This window comes from Patiria miniata, unplaced genomic scaffold (assembly GCF_015706575.1).
Source record: "Patiria miniata isolate m_02_andy unplaced genomic scaffold, ASM1570657v1 HiC_scaffold_13, whole genome shotgun sequence".
Classification (NCBI taxonomy): domain Eukaryota; kingdom Metazoa; phylum Echinodermata; class Asteroidea; order Valvatida; family Asterinidae; genus Patiria; species Patiria miniata.
The window spans coordinates 1,950,546-1,970,467 of NW_024037051.1; the positions used below are offsets into that span (position 1 = coordinate 1,950,546).

General features: G+C 40.2%; 1 protein-coding gene across 1 annotated transcript in view; it reads left to right on the plus strand.

The window, feature by feature from the left end:
• LOC119721477 overlaps positions 1-19,922 on the plus strand; it is a 68,504-nt gene that overhangs the window by 19,591 nt on the left and 28,991 nt on the right. Inside the window, exons 11-14 of the mRNA XM_038191558.1 lie at positions 1,560-1,762; positions 11,279-11,606; positions 14,237-14,371; positions 18,482-18,608. Coding sequence (XP_038047486.1) covers positions 1,560-1,762; positions 11,279-11,606; positions 14,237-14,371; positions 18,482-18,608 — 793 coding nt within the window. The remainder of the gene's footprint in view (positions 1-1,559; positions 1,763-11,278; positions 11,607-14,236; positions 14,372-18,481; positions 18,609-19,922) is intronic.

A 19,922-nucleotide genomic window follows, 5' to 3' on the forward strand; every position in this document is an offset into this window, starting at 1 on the left:
AAGCGCCTGCTGATTGGTCAAAATCTAGAGGTCAAGATGCGGTTGTCTTGCATAATTAATCAGCGAATCTGCTCAAAAATTATAGACCATGGCTCTATTTATTACATATACTAGTTGTGGTACGGCCGGGCCGCGAATTACTTTTTCCCAAACAACATCGTATGGATGAATAATTTCTCAATTAAGAGAATGGTTCTGAAAAGAACCAGAGGTATAACTCGACGTTCGGGTCAGTATGCTCTGACCGTCTTCAGGAGAGTGCCTAAACTCTAAGAAAGTAAACACTTACCGAAGTAGCAAAAGCAAAATCGGTGAAGTGTGAAGTTGCATCCTGTGTGGATGCCAAGTAGCTAGGATCCCAGAGCAAGCTTGGCGTGCCCACTGAAGTGGAACGCAGGTATATAATTCCATGAAGTGGAACGCAGGTATAATTCCATAAAGTGGAACGCAGGTTGGGCCATGCGTTGGGACGGGCCATGAGTTGGGACGAATAATTCAATGACATGTTATCAACGACCAACCATTCAGATGACGGGGATTTTTTTTCAGGCGTTGTATTATCCCGAATAGTCGACTTCGATTAACACTAGTGTGACCCTGTTAGAATTTAGGCCACGAAAAATGGGACGGGGAGACTACTTCTTAGGTTTTGCTGTTTTATTGCGGAATCCGTGACTTGGAAAAGAGAGGGAAAATAAGTATAAAGTGATCTTCATCCAAGAACAGAATGACTAAGTTAAATACAAATTCTATACTTAAACAATATAATTAAATAAAGAAAAAAGTAGCAAGTAATTAAAACACATGTGGTTAAAGTCCAAATTATCTCAGTGGTTCTCGCTAAATCCTTGATGGCGTCCACCATCTTTGAAACGAAATAATGTCGATTGGATTTAATTAAAATGCAAATGGAATTGAATGTGGAAACTGGAAATAGAGATCGTAAAGGGTGTTTATAAATGTTGCTCGATCTGATAATTGTATCAAAATGTGACTTTCATCGCAAAGTACGGGAGTCCGATTGAAGTTAATTTTATAACATTATCAGTTTCGAAATAAATTTTACAAAAACCAAAAAACCAAAACACAGAATAATATATGAAAGGAAATTATAGCTAAACTTGTTATTATCAAATACGATTACAAGTAAACTTTTAAAGGAGAAAACTAAATAAATTTGTCATACCTGTGAATTGGAGAAGAGACGAAAAATAAGTACATATAGTGATGATCTTCATCCAAGAACAGAATGACGCTCGATCGAAGCGCGCGAAATTCAAAATAAAAACCTAGAGGGCGCTTTGTCAAATTAAAATAACAAAAGAAGTAGAGATATTTGAATGATCTACCTAAATGAAATAAATGATTGTGTTAACATGGTATAACCCAAAATCAAGGGGCAGGGGGGGGGGGGTGTTGGCAAAAATAGCGTTTAAGTTTTAAAGCAACCGTGACACTGGTCTAAATAACTATGGTTCGAAGGTGTGGTTAAACAACTTCAGATTGGAGCCAGACTTACTGCCCTTTAAAAAAAAAAAACACGTTTTGTTGTTGAACAGGATTAGCTGCAGCCTGGTGTTATGATAGATCTGAAGCCAGTCCATCGATTCAGGTTGACTTCAATGGTACAGTCACCATCACTGGTTTGATCACCCAGGGGCGCGGAGATTACAACACATGGGTGACAGAGCACCAAGTGTCGTACAGCGATGACGCTCAGTCCTGGGATCAAGTGACTGATGCGTTTGGCACACCAGTAAAGGTAGGATCTCATCTCAACCACGACAAACCAGCTTAATCATACACAAATAAACAATTATAATCATAATATTTATATTAACTCAACCGTATTAATCTTGAAAGTGTTACAGTTACCCGCACTCTTTTGTAAACGTCTCGTTACAACAGTTCTCCAGATTTGGTAAATACATGTACAATTATAACATTTGAAAACAAAAAGTATACAAGGACAATTTCCAAATATTATGGTTGTATTGGTCATATAAGTACCTCTTGGCCATCCTGGCTTAAAATTAATATAGCTTTCCCGGCTATTTTAAAAGATTGTTCATTCAAATTCACCAACCCTCACATTCAATTCGATTTAAATTTCACACGCTTTTAACAAAATCAATTTAGACATTTACCATTCAATTTTAAAGTTTGGTCACCCTCTTTAGTCACCGGGTCGATAATATTCGTCATTGCAGATCAAATTCATCTACGTTTTTGCCGAATGGCAGCATTCAGAAAACGAATTCGTCTTATATAAATCAATTAGACGAATTTGATTTCTGAATAACAAGGTTTAGCGTAGACGAGACGAAATCGAATATTCCCGAACGAACACGTGTGTTCATTGTTTGAATTGGCTTGAACTAAATTTGAAATTGTCTGACCAAAGACGACATTACATATTGGAAGTGCACTAAATCGATGTTGATGACCGAATTTGAATATTAGAAACTGTGAATTCGAATGATTAACGTTTTAAAATGGCTGGGAGAACCTATACATGTATGTAAATTCGCCTTGAGACAAAACTCTGGGAAATTCCTATCTGACACCGAAGGCGATCGAGCACTACCTCAATCGATATAAAGAGCTTCAGGATATTTTATTCTTGGATATTTCTTGTAAATATAATAAAAACAAAAGGTCAAACATTACATGTTATGAAAGAAATCCAAGGTGTGTGCCGTGGTGACATGCGAATTGCACCAACCAGCATTCTAACGCCGTGAACACTACTTTGCATACCAAATGCACCTGTAAAGCTCACACTTGCAATGACATAGTAATTCTCTTTTTATGTGCGTGCCAAAGAGAATAAGTTCAATTGTTCAATGGTTTTGAGGATTTCAAATGATTAGTTTCAGGTTTTAGTTTCAAAAGATTTGGGCCCTTTGAACGACGTCGGCTCAACATAGCCTATACTTCAGGTATATTAAGTCCCATAATATGACGCGAAATATACACTTTGGATTTCGACAATTTAATGTCATGTTTCAAACTGATTCAGGAGCAAGAGATGGAACCGAAGCCGGGGAGAAAGCCGATGTTTGGAAAACCCGGCTTAGGCTATCCCGGTTAAAATCTCTCAGACCAATCGAAATTTAGGAGGTGAAGCTTAATTGTGTCCTTGATAAATCTGAGTAAAACCGAGGAACATCGTTTAATTAAAAAGTTATATTGATGAAAAATCCCATTTTTTCGCAGTTCGGAAATATACATAGTCCTCAAATACTAATACTAATATAGGTTTCCCCGGTTATTTTAACACTTATATCACACGAATTCCCTATATCGATACTTTAATTTCGTCCCCGAACATCCCCAAGCTCAATTCTCAATTTGAATTTCAGAAAGCCACCACTAGATGCCATGTAAGGTTCAGTATAATTCGAATTTTTAGCATACCGATTCGTCTTAAATTTGTGAAATTCGTCTCGTGTAGCAATCGGCGTTGAATTGAAAAAGCAGATTCGTTTTTTGTCATTCGCTTTAATGTTGATGTCATTGCATTTCCTTTCTGGTGACTTAAAACGCTACGATTAGAAAATGTGCCCAATCTTTAGACTAATTGAAGAATTATGAGCATTAATATAATTCTAATTTCAACATATATTTCCTATCAATAGAAGTAGTTAGCTGTAAGTTCCGAATATTCTTTTGCGTGTGTAACATAAGAATCAGGAATATACCTTTCACATTATGCTCTTTACTTATGACATGGAAATTAAGCATTACATGTAAGATCAAACACCTTCGTAATGTTGCCATTTGATATACATGTATATATGAATAAAGCCACATAAGTTAGGTCTGCAAATCAAAGAGCAAACGGTATTACGAATGTGTTAATCCTTAAGTTCCATGTCATAAGTCAAGAGTACAATTGTAAAATGTCAATTCCTGATTATAATGTTAATTAAGAAAAGAAGATTAAAAACCTACAGCTAACTACTTTTATTTATACGTATAAAGGAAATAATTATATGTTGAAAGTATACTTTTTATTAATGCGCACTGTTATATATTTAAATAAGTCCACAGATTGGGCACACTTTCTAATCGTTATGTTTTAAGTCACCAGAAACGAAATGTAATGACAACAACATTAAAACGAATGACAAAAAACGAATTTGCTTTTTCAATTCAACGCCGATTGCAACACTAGACGAATTTCACAAATATAGGACGAATCGGTATGCTAAAAATTTGAATTACACTGAACCTTACATGAAATCTAGTAGTGGTTTTTTGAAATTCAGATTGAGAATTGAGCTTGGCGATATTCGGGGACAAAGTTAAAGCATCGATGCAGGGAATTCGTGTAATACAAGTATTAAAATAACCGGGAAAACCTATAATAATATGGCACGACAGGATGCGGTATTAAAACAAGTCGACTATTTTGATTTTGTTGTTGCAGTTTGCTGGTAACTCGGACAGGAACACGTTGGTAACCGCTCGGTTCCCGTTGGCATTGCGCACCAGAATCCTGCGCATTCACCCCACTGTATGGAACTTTTGGTGCTGCATGAGGTTTGAAGTGATTGGCTGCTATTAATCACATTTAATCAGTCAACAACTAGCGGGACTGGAAATCGATATCGAAAGGAATCGATAATTGAAACCCATCTTTACATTAATTTTGTAGTTATAATACGCCTGATGAGATTGGTGTTTCAAAAACACAGTAGGCCTTTATTATATAGGCCTACTCAGAGCTCTACACATAGTTTGATTTAAAATTTCATTACGTAACAAAACAAGTGCGAGTGCACAATAAGCTGTGGCCGCCTTGCATGAAAGTCTTGCATGAAATCTATCAAAATGATCCCTGCCACAGAGCTGAAAAATGCGACGCCCACGAATGCGACGCCAATGGCACATATGGAACACCATACTTAAGATGTATTCCTAGAATTCTAGCGATTTGTGATAAATACCACATGACTATAACATTACTGCACATATTTTGCCTCCATTTACAAACTTTTGATTAACATCTTTTCCAACTGTTACAAACAGTTTTTGTTAAGTACTTGATGTATTTTGTTTGCCTTTTTTTTTGAAAAATAAAAATTAGGTAGTTGTGTTTTGTAAGAAACTTATGGGGACTTATTTTTGTCAATTTTTCGGGGCCTTATTTTTGTCAATTTTTTGACATGTGGAAGCTCCTTTCAGAGCTTGAAATTGTCAAATGAAGTCACGCAGTTTCCAAGGGCGGATCCAGGGGGGGGGGGGGAAGGGGGCAATGCCCCACCACCCCCCCCCCCCAAAAAAAAACGAATCCAATTTTTTTTTTTTTTTTAGTGACTTCGCAATAAAGGCAGGCAATGAGTACACCACCATCTTTTCCTCAAAAAACATTGGTTAAAGTGGTCAGAAATTGCCTCAGATCGCACCACAGAGTATCTAGAATCCAAAAAAAAAACACGCCGTAATTGTTTTTAAACACCCCCCCCCAACAAAAATTGTCTTCTGGATCCGCCCTTGGCATTTTCTAACTTTTCAATTAGCATTCAATTACAGCTATGACAGTTTACCCCTTTTTATTGGTCAAGAGCATCGCCATGGCTGGCTTTAAACCATCGTTTAAACACCGGAGAAAAGTGTTTAAACTGGCCTTCAGAAGCATTGTATACTGCACTGTTGAAGTGACACGGTTCTGAACCGTGTCCCTTGGAAAATGTATGCACCCTTGGTGCCCCCTGAAGTTTTACCGTAGTTACGCCGGTGCTTAAGGGACTGGTAGCCTTAAGAGCCCAAAATAATCACTACGAGGCTTTTAAATCTTCGAAATGTTTTGCGATATCTTGAAATAATTAAAGATATCTTAAATTACCTAATGCCTTCAATTTTACGTTTGCCTTGACTAGCGAAATAATTACTATTTAGTGGATTGCATCGTGTTTGTTGGACTTTAATTGTTTGCACGACCTCGCTTTCTGAGCACCACAATAATAGAACTCACTACCAAATTGCAGTGGAAAGTATAATGTCGAATTTATGAAGAGTCACTATTATAATAGTATTCTTATAATGCCTTGTGTTTTAACCGAAATTTATTTTGAGAAATAAATTAAAGCCGAGGCCTTCAAATACGTATGGGAATTGTTTTTGTTCGTGTTGTCAATAACTGGGGAAGGTTGAAAGTGTGTGCCTTCCCCTGCTATGAGACGGAACTGGGCACAAGCCGTAGTGGAGAAAAATGCCACAAAAAAACAATTTGGGGTGATTTGTTTTTTCCATTATCAGATTTATTGATATTTGTAATCTTTGATATGTCTACTACACATATTTAAGGAAATTGTGGAATAAAAGTGTATACAAATTGTGGAATAAAAGTGTTTCATTTTAAAGAAAAAAAATTGGCATCTTTCATTATCACGACTACAATACATTCGAAACTTCAAAAAGTCGATACAGTCGAAAAGGCCCTTTTCTTAGTATTTTACCTTTTTGACATGTCGATAAATGCAAACTTTAAACCGCCATAACTTATCAACGTAATGTCCGATTGAATGAAGTGCAACAAACAGTATTGTAAAGAGAATTTTTAATCTCTTTCCTAATAGTATTACCTCAAAACCTGATTTCGTCCTCTGCCCAATTCTCAATAAATACGGTTCTACCATGTTTAGTAAAGCGAATGCCAACCTAAAGCTAGGCTTCCTTTGTTTAATCGAATGAGCTATTAGAGCGATATGGCCTACATATATATGTTTACTACAATGTACTTAAAATCTTCAGCTTAAGTTAGGGCGTGAGGACGTGCGTGAGGACATATTTTAGGGTGGCAGCGTAGGCCTCACTGAAGTGCAGTGAAGCTTTCAAAACGTTCTGTACATTAAAGGCGTTTTCTTTGTGTATAATTCTGAACCTAGTGTGGAACCTGATAATGTCACGGTGAATATCACAGTGAATTGAATACATTGGTTTTTATGTGGCCCAGTCTTTTTTGACAGTCTGGCTTTAAAAGTTGACGCTTGAAATACGTATAATATAGACGAAGCCAAAAACCGCTGCTACGGCACAAAAGGCCACCAGACTACAGAACTGGTCATGGGCGTCGCGGGGGGGGGGGAGCTTCCCCCCCCCCGGACAAGCCAAAAAAAAGGGGGGGGGGGGAAGTTGTGGAATGGAAGAAAAAAAGGCGCGAAATCATATTGTTGTTGTTAATTTAATGGGTTGGGTGGGGGGGGGGGGGGCAATGTCCCTGCCCATCGGGAAAATGCTGGAAAATATAGGGATTGGGGGGGGGGGAAATGCCGATGCCAATGGCCCCCTGGCCCCCTGGCCCCCTACTGAAAAAAAAATCCTAGCTGTAGTAGCCTTGGTCAAGGCTCTCGTCGTTATTTCTCCCGTACGCGGCATTCGCGGTAATCAATCGGCGGCATATCCTCGCGCGCTTTACAGTGCATGTAAAAATACAGCGCGAACAGCGACCTCATGCGGCCACTATTTTATGCAAATCAGTTGGACCCGATCCTCCGGACACTTGGCCTCCGTAAAATCAAATCAAATAGTGGGGGCGTACCATTTGTCGATGGGGGTGCTGTTCAAAACGACGATTGTCCACAACGTAATGGACAATATATGGTGCTTTTCAAGGCCATACATGCGCGAAGTTCAAAAAAAAAATGGTTGTTAAGGCCAAAAAAAAAAGTCCCGGTTTCTGGTATGCGCGCGCGTCGCCGTAGCCATGCGCGTCGGCAAAATGAAAAAGGTTTTTTTTCAATGAAAGATGATGTCTCAAAACCGCCAAACTCACTGGTTTGACTGGAATCCTGCTACTGCACAATTTTAACGTGTTTTTAGATGGGGTTATGATCGAGAATAAGCTTTATGTGGCCTCTCTGGACTCCCATATATTTGCACTAAGTTTAGTCGGGCACCATTTGCAGTCATCAGCCGACATTTGAAGCAAAAAAGTCAGGTAAAAAAAAAAAAAGCCGCGTCGCCGCACCACTTTTTGGACAAGCTCCATACCAGAAACCGGAGACTTATTTTTTTTTGGTCTAAAGGGCACTTGTTCAGAAAAAAGAAGGGCACTCCTTACCAATATTTGGGGGGGGGTCTAAAAAAGGGCATTTGAGTGGGAATAGGGCAGTCTTTACAAAAGATGGGGGTACCCCCCCCCCCCCCCCCCTGGCTACGCCTATGAACAAAGGGAGTAAACGCACTGGCTGGGCGCTTATCTTACAGTCACAACATACGCCAAACTAAACCTGGAAGCGTGTCGTCTGTATTTTAGCCTAAGTACTAATTGTTCATACAGATATCACTGTAAAGAGTTTAAGCCATCTTTTCTGGGGATCCGAAATTGAAAGAAAAAAACCCAACTAATTTTGCAGGGAATGTATATAGTAGGCAGGCAGGAAGGTGTTTTCCAGAGTGGGACCTCGAGTTTGCTCAGTGACTTAATTACTGTTAACAACGAAACACCAAAGACAGCACGAAGTGGACCACGCATGGGCAACCGTCCTGAAATTCTGCTAGCTTTCAATGCTGAAACAACTGTAACACTGAAGATTTCATCTGCCTAATGACATCACGGTGTTTGGTCATGAATACATGTACTGGAATCATTATTAGCATATAATAACTAGTCTAGGGGCTAGACGTTGTTATGGTCTGATACGCGAAAAAAAAATTGCCCCGCCCAGCGATAAGGGCGCTATCACGACCAACCAATCACCCTCGAACCCGTCGGAACTTACAACGTCTATGCCAATTCGTACTGGTTGTGTAATGCGCGCGCACTTGTTTGGCCTAATATAATATATGCAGCGCGCATTCAAAAAAAAAAATCACAGTATATAGTTCCGAAGCAAACGCTCAAATTTCTTCCAGTAATGTGGAAGATGCAGCAAGACGTTTGTGCATCTTCACTGGTCAGCTCATTTGTCGTGAGTAGTATGTGTGGGACTGAAAATGAACAGTTACGCCTGCTGAAGTCGCGCATGCGCACTAGTTTCCCCCATTTTTCGGGGGAGATTTAGGAGTTGGCCTAGACGCAACCTCGTCCCCAGTGCTTACTTTATTTCCAACCGCGTTTCCAATAGTAAACCCTGGATAGGAATCTTTCTTCCTGTATCCTGATTGGATACCGCAATTGGCTAGTAATGGATTTTTATCGTGTACTTGGTGCTATTATTCACAACGTGCAGTATGTGTTTTCGCGATCATTCGTCCACGCCTATATATGAAATATGATACTGCATGTTGTCTCGATAAGATCGTAACAGTTTGATTTCAAAAATCGTGTTTTCGTAACTCACGCCGTGCTCGCGCTGCTACGAATTGACTCTGTATTTACCCCAGACACCGCATACAAAAACAAACACTAATGTGTAACGCATATCCAGGCACCAGACTGTTCCTCATTTGCATACGTGTTCAAAAATCTTGCACATGCAAATGATCCAATACCAGGGTGAGAGAGCAGGTAGTGGTGGGCGCGTACTGCTCGACACCCTGGGGACGAGGTTGGCCTAGACGTTGTTCTAACGGATTCGTGGGAGATATTGGTTGGTTGTGATAGCGCCCTCTCGCGGCGGCGGGTTATCGCTGCGGCAGGTTATCAAGGTAGCAGACCAGTAAATAAACTTCCATAGACCCCAATGGTAAATGCTCCCACTTCAAAAATTCGGGGAAAATACTCACAACTCTCCAAGGTGTTCGAGACACACATCAAATTAAAGCTTATTTCATCATCTTTCATTTTCTTTTCAATTTTTGGGGGGTCAACTGATGACTTTTAGGAGAAATTTCCTTCTGAAGATGATCACCCCTAAATATAGACCTGAAGACCATCGCCATTTTGAAAAACGATGCCTATACTCGATTGCAAAATCGAGCGCTTTTAGGGTCCAAATTACATCCAAATTACACAGAACTGCAAGCTCCCAGTCCTGTGCACAGCTTCCACCCATATTTTTTACAAACCCTCAAGTTCATGGCCCACAGCATGCTCAAATACTGAAGATTTTTAGGGCATGCAAATCGTGATTTGGCCGGCGTAGGCAATTTCGGACCGATTTACTGGTCTGCACCCTCAAACCATAACACTGTCTAGCTCCTAGACTACATAATAACATAAAGGGGCTCCGGAAAAACATTTGAAACTGCCCATACAAAAATTAATTACATGGAGCATAAGGGCCCATTTAGTGGATTGCTTTGGGAAAATCAATTACACCGGGCCATTAGTTCGAAAATATCAACGCACCGAACGAAGTTAGATAGGTGACTTGGTATACGCGCCAAATACACGCGCCATTAATATATTTCGCTAGAATCCAACCTCCACCAGAGTCAACGAGAGGAACAACACGGGCAATGCAAACTTGAAGTCGACTTATTCAATATTTTTCTCGTTTTGCTTTAAATATTTTGCACCTTTTCTCAGTTTTTGTGTGCAGGTTTTCAAGATAAAATTAATAGGTCTCAAAAATTATTTTGAAGACCTTAATATTTTCAAGCAGTGACAATTCCTGTATACAAGCACGTTATTATCAACCTCGTCGCCAGGGTGTCGAGCAGTACGCGCCCACCACTACCTGCACTCTCACCCTGGTATTGGATCATTTGTATGTGCAAGATTTGAACACGTGTGCAATGAGGAATAATCTGGTGCCTGCCTGCGCGTTACATAAGCGTTTGTTTTTGTATGCGGTGTCTGGGGTAAAAACAGCATCAATTCGTGGCGCCGTGAGTTATGAAAACACGATTTTGTTTGAAAGTTAAAATGTAACAATCTTTCCCGCCAATATGCAGTATCAAATTTCATATTAATATGAGCAAAATGGAAAAAGGAGTATTTTTGAGAAGGCATGGACGTTAAAATTACCATTAACGTGAAAACACGTAATGCACGTTGGAAATAACAACACCAACTACGCGATATAAATCCATTACTAGCAAATTGCGGTATCGAATCAGGATATATGGAAGAAAGTTTCCTATCCAGGGCTTACTATTGGAAACGAGGTTGGAAAGAAAGTAAGCACTAGGGACGAGGTTGCGTTATTATGCACCATTCGTTGTCAACAAGTCCATTTGCTATTGTCGTTAATTTACCATGGACCATTTTCTGGCCTAAATCATCCGTTTATTGTCGATTGTGACTTGGTGATCAATACATCTACTCGTGCCTTTAATTATTGTCAGCACAGAATACGATCTTTCGCCGTTCGTTGCTTGCAACACAATCTGAAACAGTTTCGAAGTAGTATTATATGGCTGAACAAACCTAAACGAAATGATTTTTCCTATTTATCACCCAAGACATTGTCGTCTTGTTTGGTGCCTCGTTCTTTTTGTTGTCTGCGTGGTTCAGAGCGGAGCTGGCTCTAATCTCCCTACCGTGAAATCTTCGGATTTCACGGCTGCTTCACAGTTCAACAGCACCGACAAATATCGAGTGATTCGGTCAAGCCAACGAGCCTCCTACTTAAGGTGTGCCGCGGCCTGTCTCAAGGAAGAATACTGCGAATACTTCAGTTATACCAAAGATACCAGACGGTGTGAATTGAGCGATGACTCGATCGTGTCAGTCAACGAAGAGAAGTTGAAATACTTCAAAAGAAATGGTGAGATTGTGTTACTGTTTCATTTCAAAGGCTCAAAGCTAATGCAACAAGCAGCACTTGAAGGGATTTTTGTTTTTACTGTAATTGAAATCCTGGTAAGCCGTCGAATATAATATTAATATTAAGCATGTGATCTTTATGTTTCCCAAGATTTTTGGGAAATCGCCTTAAACCACAACTCACACTTAATGTTCCAGGTGTATTAATTAATGATGACATGGCTATTGCAGAAAGAATTAACTTGAATTTTGCAAATACAGCTCAAAGCAGGCCTTCTATAAACAGGTATGATTTGCCGACATTTCTCCCAGCTAATCAACCACTTCATGTCTATGAGTGGGAAATGTATCATGAACTGCGGAAAATCAACATCACCAAATCAGCTGGACCAGACAATATTCCTAATAAGATCATTAAAGAATTTGCATGTGAATTGAGTTTCCCAATCACAGATATTTTAAATTCCTCTCTTAAGGAAGGAGTGGTCCCACAGGTTTGGAAAGATGCTATTATTGCACCAATCCCAAAAGAGCTCCCTGCTTCAATTGATAAGCTGAGACCCATATCACTTACATCACAATTTTCTAAAATTGTTGAAACTTTCATATCAAGATGGCTGCTCCATGATATTGCTGGAAATCTTGATCAACATCAGTATGGTAGCCTTGGCGGGTCATCCACAACACATTGTTTAGTTGATCTGCTGAATGTATTTTATAAAGGTAGTAATCAACCCAAAACAACAGGCACTCTAGTGTTAACAGATTTTTCTAAAGCATTCGACTGTGTTGATCATACAATCGCTGTGACTAAACTGATCTCCCTTGGAGTTAGATCTGAAATTGTTCCATGGATCATAAGCTTTCTTTCGTGCAGGCGTCAGAGGGTTCGTTATCAATCAGCCATTTCTGATTGGGAACACCTTACATGTGGAGTTCCTCAAGGGACAAAACTTGGTCCAATTATTTTTTTGGCCACCATTGACGACGCCTGCGCTGACTCCGTTGGTCACAAATGGAAATATGTCGATGACCTCAGCTTAGGTGAGATCAGATCAGTCAATAGCCATTCTTTTATGCAAAATAACATGGATGATTTGTTTCACTGGTCTCAGGCTAACAAACTTACGCTTAATCCATCTAAGTGTAAAACTATGCAATTTCACTTTGGGAAAAATCCCCCCGACCCACCTTCTTTAAAGATTGGTGATAACATAGTTGATGTTGTAGCACAAACAAAGTTGTTAGGAGTTTGGATTCAGAGTGACCTTAAATGGAGCACCCAGGTCCAAGAAATGATCTCTAAAAGTAGTAGACGCCTCCACATCCTTAGTCGTTTAAAAAGGTTTGGTGTTCCCAGAAACGATCTTGTAACAATATTTACTACTTATGTTCGTCCTGTCTTAGAATACGCTGCCCCTGTGTGGCACTCTGGTCTTACATCAAATCAAACATCATATATTGAAGCAATCCAAAAACGGGCATTTAAGATAATCTTAGATCAGGATCACTCCACTTATGATCATGCATTGTCTAGATTTAGTATGAAAACCTTGGCTAACAGGAGGGAAGATCTTTGTTTACAATTTGCCAAATCTTGTGTTGCTTCTGATCGTTTTAAGAGTTGGTTCCCCCTAAACAGTAGAGTTCATGTCATGGAACTAAGACAAAGACGACAGTTCATTGAACCTTAAATAAAGGTGGAAAGGTACTCCAAAAGTACTGTCCCGTACCTTACAAAACTACTAAACGCATGTATGCGCACTTGATTGTCAACAGTTTTATAATAATCACATTACCTATACAAACACACACACACACACACAAAAAATCCCAAAAATTTACAAATTATATAAAAAAAAAAAACTCTCCAGCATATATACCACCCCTAAATTTCAACTGCCGGGTTTTTTTTTATTATTGTATAGTGCCGTTTGTTTTTTTTCTTTCTTTTTCTTGTTTTCACAATCTGAAAATGTTAATGTGATTTTAATGTTAAGTATGCTTTTAAATGTATTGTTCATCTTTTTGGTCAAAATTTGTGTGTGTGTAATTTTAATTAATAATGTTTTAATGGAGTTTTTATATAAGTGATAACTTTTAATCTTTGTACATTGAACCGCAATTCGGTCTTTTGACCGCGAGAGTTCGATAAAAAAATTAATGAAAAAAACAATAAAAAAAAAATGTTTGTGATAAGTATATATAGGCGACTCATTTGGGTCATCTTGTTACTGAAGAGGACACACACTTTGGATTTACAAAGCTCTGGTTTTTCAATGTTGAGCAGGATGGAAGAGGCACATATGCATCCGAAACTATCTACTCGTGCCATTAAGCGGAAGAAAACGATTCTTTCTTCCCCGTTGAACTTTCACTTTGCAAACAGACCAATACTAAAGTGAAATCTTGATAAGCCAAACCTCAAGGAAACAGGTTCAAAATTTGACTTCAGCAGAGTTTTGAGTTGAGCAGGGTTGTATATCATTGTTATACAACTGAAGGCAATGGATTGACGGTTTTGAGTTATCGGAGTGTGACTTGTCGAGATTTCACTGTATGTTCTTTTAAAAAAAATATTAATGGTTACTTTGTACAAACCTTCTCAAAGCGATCGCACCTTTTCCTCAGGTGACTCTCCTTGCTTTGTGGAGGGACCTCTTGGGATGGAAGATGGTCGCATCCCGGATGAAAGCATCACAGCTTCGTCATTCTATAGAAACCTCCCTACTTATGCCCCACCCAGGACCAGGCTTTATACTCAAGGTAGGCTTTTTGGATTTAGTGCGATTAAATACATGTTTCCCGTGTTATTTTCGAGTTTCACCTCGAAAATATATTTGCTTTCGTTTTCATTTCATTTTTTCCCTATATATACAGGGCGAGTAAAAAGATAAATAAGAAAACCCAAATGGCACGACCAATTTATTTCAATAAAGTTCTGCATGTAGCAATATCAAAAATGTAGGATATAAAAGCCAAATTAATAAGCTTTCTTTTAGTAGAAGATTCATTCAAATCATATGTACTTTTCAAGTACAAAAAAGTAAGTGTTCTTTCAGCAAAACGAAAACAATTTGCATAGGGATGTGTGTGCATTTAATTGTTTTCGTTTTGCTGAAAGAACACACACTTTTTTGTGGTGATCCGTGGTCAGAACTTTAAAACGGGGGTTGTGTTTAAAATTCCGTAACTTGAAAAGTGCCTGAGTGATTCGAATGATTCTTGTACTACAAAAAGCTTATTAATTGGGCTTTCATATCCTAGATTTTGAAAGTGCTACACGAAGAACTTTATTAAGAAAATGCAGTAGCGTAACTACGGGAGGGAGGGGGGGGGTTGCAGCGGATGTCCGTGCCCCCCGGGGTGCCCCCTAGTCTGTGTATAGGAGACCATGGTGAAAGCGTAGAGCAAAATGACACGCTCATTTGCTGATCGTGTGTTTCGGTTTTTGGCGTATTGGCTTCGATAACCACCGGTATGGAATACAAACGCAGATATGCAAATAGACTTACAAAAAAAACGTTCAAAATTTTGAGTTCTCCATAGGTTTGTGTACAAACATGGATGCGCCCAGCAGGGATCACTTTGTACATGAGTTAGCGCTGAATATAGCTCTATGAGTAAAACTAGCCTCCCAAGGTGATCCATGAAATAGAATGCTCCATGGATCACCGAGGGGACTACTTTTACTTCACCACGAGATAAAGCATTCAATATTTGTTTGAAACACTTCTCCCACAGATTCTGTTTGGTTTTAATATTTTAAATTATTTAAATCTAAACACAGTTAAAATAAACTTCAATTTCAATACAAAATTGGTGGGAAATGTATTTCTCTCTTCCAAACCACCCCCTTCATGAAATGTTTGAACCCAACTCAGTGGTGCGCTCTTTTGGGAACAATAATGCGCTGCGCTCAACGCGCACGACAGCATTTGCACACAAAAATAATACCGCGCCATCATCCAGAAGCTTGCGTCAAGTAGATCTGACATTGCGCACTCCGTAAGTGTCCTCCACTGCTCCCTGTCGGATGCCACGTGCCAGGTGTGTCGATCTTTGATGTTGACCCCCGTGGTTGTCAGGTCTGTGTTTACTGTATTCAACCACGTGGTTCGTTATCCACCTCTTGGCAGCTAATTGTTCTTGCGGATCGCTTCTAGAAGCGCTTGCTAGGCAGGTGTTTCCTCGGGCAGTGTCAGGAAATGGCCTGTCCACCTAAGACGTCTTCTGGTAATGGCTTTACTCCAAGGGATCTCGTTGGTTTTCTTGTAGAGTTCTTTATTGTGACCTTCTTTGGCCATGTAGTACCGCGCCATGGGTATTGAGTACTGAATTGTGAAGTCATTTTGAACCGGGAAGTGTAGTGCATGCAAACGAATGGAGTACTTGCGCGTGTTGGTTCACGGGTAGCCTTTAGTCAAGTCCCACGCGCCTGTACCCGGACCATCCGGACACGTAACGCACCCCGGATGCTGGCACGTACCCTCCGACCTGCAAACAGGACGCTGGGATACTCTGATGAATTCACGCTCTGATTGGTTGGATTTTGCGTGACCAGTGACCTGCGCGTCATCACGGTCATGACTCTGCAAGGTTTGCAAGGTTTGAAACGGCCGTTAAGACTGATTCATTACTCTTTTATTCCAGTTTAGAGATGTTTTTTTTCTCCTTGAAAAGCGTAATAATGTAGGAAATTCTGTAAAACTTGTCTGTGTTGTAAATTTATGTTGTAATCCCACGTTGCCATGGAAATAGGTTGTCAACCAATGAAGATCAACGGGAGGGGAAGTTGTTCCCAGAGATGGTAAGGGAGAGCAGAGAAGGAAACTTCACTCACACACAGACCAGGACGGTGGTTCAGATGTTTTATTTTGCGTCTAATTTATTACCCCCAACACTCGTTCTTGTCAATGTAAACAGCCGGCCAGGGCTGGCTCTCGCCTCGCTTCCCTTAAACAGAAATGTCCTTCTGACTTTTGTCAAAGCGACGCTGAAAGAGACCGAACGATGGCAAACTTATGTATCACTGCGCTTTGTTTACATAAACATAGCTTAATGAAAGAGAGCCTAGTATGAAATATATCCCCTTGAAACTAGATAAATTGGGATTTCTTTAACTACCCCACATAATAGAATCATTACAAAATCAATTAATACAAAAGATCTCGTAGTTATTTGAAGTAAAGTGTGGGTCTATTTTCCAACGGCGCACGGACACCGTTGATTAGACCGTGCAGAGCACTTTGCGGCGGCGACTCCCTATTAAAGGAGCACACTGCGCTATCATTAAAGGGGCAACTAGTCATCATTATCAAATCCCCACATTTACAATTCCCGCCACTTGCTCAGGCTCCGTTTCGACACACGAACGGTCGGATTGCATTATGCGACGCTCAAAATGTTGTCCACATGGTCCGCAATGAAACAGAAATCACATCCGGTATGGAATGTGCGCAATTCTATAGGAAATTTACGGATAGCATTTGCGCACATTGTCTAACTGCGGTCTTGAACAGCTGCAGCCAGATGCTTTATACACAGGTCATAGACCACTTCCTTCACAAGATTCTGTGAAGCTCATCAGAGTATCCCAGCGTCCTGTTTGCAGGGCGGGGGGTACGAGCGAACGAGGGCCTTTACTATCTCGTGGACAAATCACTCATTCATTTATTCACGTAATATAAATCAAGCAATATAAACCAATCATCTAACGGTGGTTTGCGGTTACCAGCAACAGCACGCGCGCCATGGCGTGCGTGCTGTCTGGCGCCAGACGACGGCTAATTTACGTTAGTAATTCTGCATTTTCATTGGTCAATTCACAACGGGTAATGCATTATGCATGTCTACCAAATCGGTAGACAAATGTAAAAAAAAAAAAAACTACACGAGATGGTAAAGGCCCTCGCGGCTTCGCCCCCCCCCCCCCCCACCCCCGCTAGTCTTTTTACGTCTCAGCATCCGGGTTGCGTCACGTGTCCGGGTAAGCGCGTGGGACTTGACTAAAGGGTAGTTCACGGGTTGAATCACGCGCTAATCAACCTCGTCCCCAGGGTGTCGAGCAGTACGCGCCCACCACTACCTGCTCTCTCACCCTGGTATTGGATCATTTGTATGTGCAAGATTTTTGCACACGTATGCAAATGAGGAATAGTCTGGTACCTGCATGTGCGTTACATTAATGTTTGTTTTTGTATGCGGTGTCTGGGGTAAAAACAGCATCAATTCGTCGCGCCTTGAGTTATGAAAACACCATTTTTTGGAAGTTAAAATGCTACAATCTGGCCCGCCAACATGCAGTATCACATATCATATTACTATGAGCAAAATGGAAAGAAAAGGAGTATTATTGAGAAGGCGCGGACGTTATAATTGCAATGATCGTGAAAACACGTAATGCATGTTGGAAACGCCAACTACACGATATAAATTCATTATTAGCAAATTGCGGCAACGAATCAGGATACAGGAAGAAAGTTTCCTATCCAGGGCTTACTATTGGAAACAAGGTTGGAAATAAAGAAAGCACTGGGGACGAGGTTGCGCGCTAATGTCTTTTACACACCCAATAATTATGCACGTGATGTATTCACTTCGGTACTCTCTCCAGTTGTTAGTAAAGCGTCATACACGCGCGCGAACCACTGATTACAAGCGCCCATTGGCTAAAGTTGAGATGACGTCACACTTACGAACCGGATAGTACTTTGTTTGCCATAATGGTAGTACTTTGGTTGTCACGGGTATAGTTCTATTGGCCGTGCACAGAAAAATAGCAAAAATAGAAGGTACCATGTGACTCGCTATCGGCCAATCAAGACACAGAATCTGTGGATGAGGTGTTATAAAGTCAGTTATTTTGTTGAACAGGATCAGCTGCAGCCTGGTGCTATGACGGATCTGAAGACAGTCCATGGATACAGGTTGACTTCAATGGTACAGTCACCATCACTGGTTTGATCACCCAGGGGCGTGGTGACCGATACACAACCAATGGGTGACAGAGCACCAGGTGTCGTACAGTGATGACGCTCAGTGCTGGGATCACGTGACTGATGCGTTTGGCACACAAATAAAGGTATAGTAATCACTGTTAAATAGTTTCGTGGTTTTTCAAATCTCGACTTCAACTCCGGACATGGCTGCAGAAGACTTGCCCCTTGAATGACGTCGGTTCAACAAGTCCAAAATATGAACACCAAATACTCATGTAAGAATTCGATATTATAAGGTTTTATTATGATTCAGGAGCAAGAGAGGGACCCGAAGCTGGGGAGAAAGCCGATGTTTGCAAAACCCTGCTTATCTCGGTTAAAATATCTCAGACCAATCGGAATTTGGGAGGTTAGCTTGTGTCTTTAATAACAAAATGGAGTAAAACCGTAGCACAGATAACTCGGTTCTATGGTGATGAACAAAATCCCATTTTCTTGCTGTGCAGCAATATTTACCATCACAACAAGTAGTCCTCGAATACAATAATGATAATAACTTGGCACGACAGGGTGCGCTAAACAAGTCAACCATTTTGATTTGTTGCAGTTCGCTGGTACCTCGGACAGGAACACGTTGGTAACCGCACGGTTCCCATTGGCATTGCGCACCAGAATCCTGCGCATTCACCCCACTGCATGGAACAAGCATTGCAGCATGAGGTTTGAAGTGATTGGCTGCTATTAATCACTTTGAATTAGTCGATAACTGGACAGGAAATAATCGATATCGAAAGAAATCGATAATTGAAACCCATCTTTTTACTAATTTTGTAGTTATAATACGCCTGGTGAGATTGATGTTTCATAAAACAGTAGGTCTACTCCGAGCTCTTCACGTAGTTTGATTTAAAATTTCACTGTATGATAAACTTTTAAAAGTAACAAAAAATGTCAAGTGAAGTGAAGCTTTTTCTAACTTTTTAATTAGTATCCATTTATATATATGATAGTTCTTATTGGTAAAGAGCAGCGCCATATGGCTGGCTATAAACAATCGTTTAAACACCGGAGAAAAGTGTTTAAATCGGCCAATGATAAACGTGGCCACTCACTCAGGACAACAAATTATGGTTTTGTCCCCTTTGTGTTCAGTTTAAAAAAGAACATATTTTTTGTTATATAATAAAGCAATTTTTTATGTCTTTTGAAAACCATCTTTTGAATGACAAAAAAGTGGCCGACATGACCAGCTTCGTCGCTTTCCACGCGCCGTCTAGTAAGCTTAGTAGCGCCACCTTGCCCGCAAACTCCACGACTATCGTTCTCGTAAATTGGAAGGAGTTGGCCTGAGGTACATGGTACCAACGTACAAATGA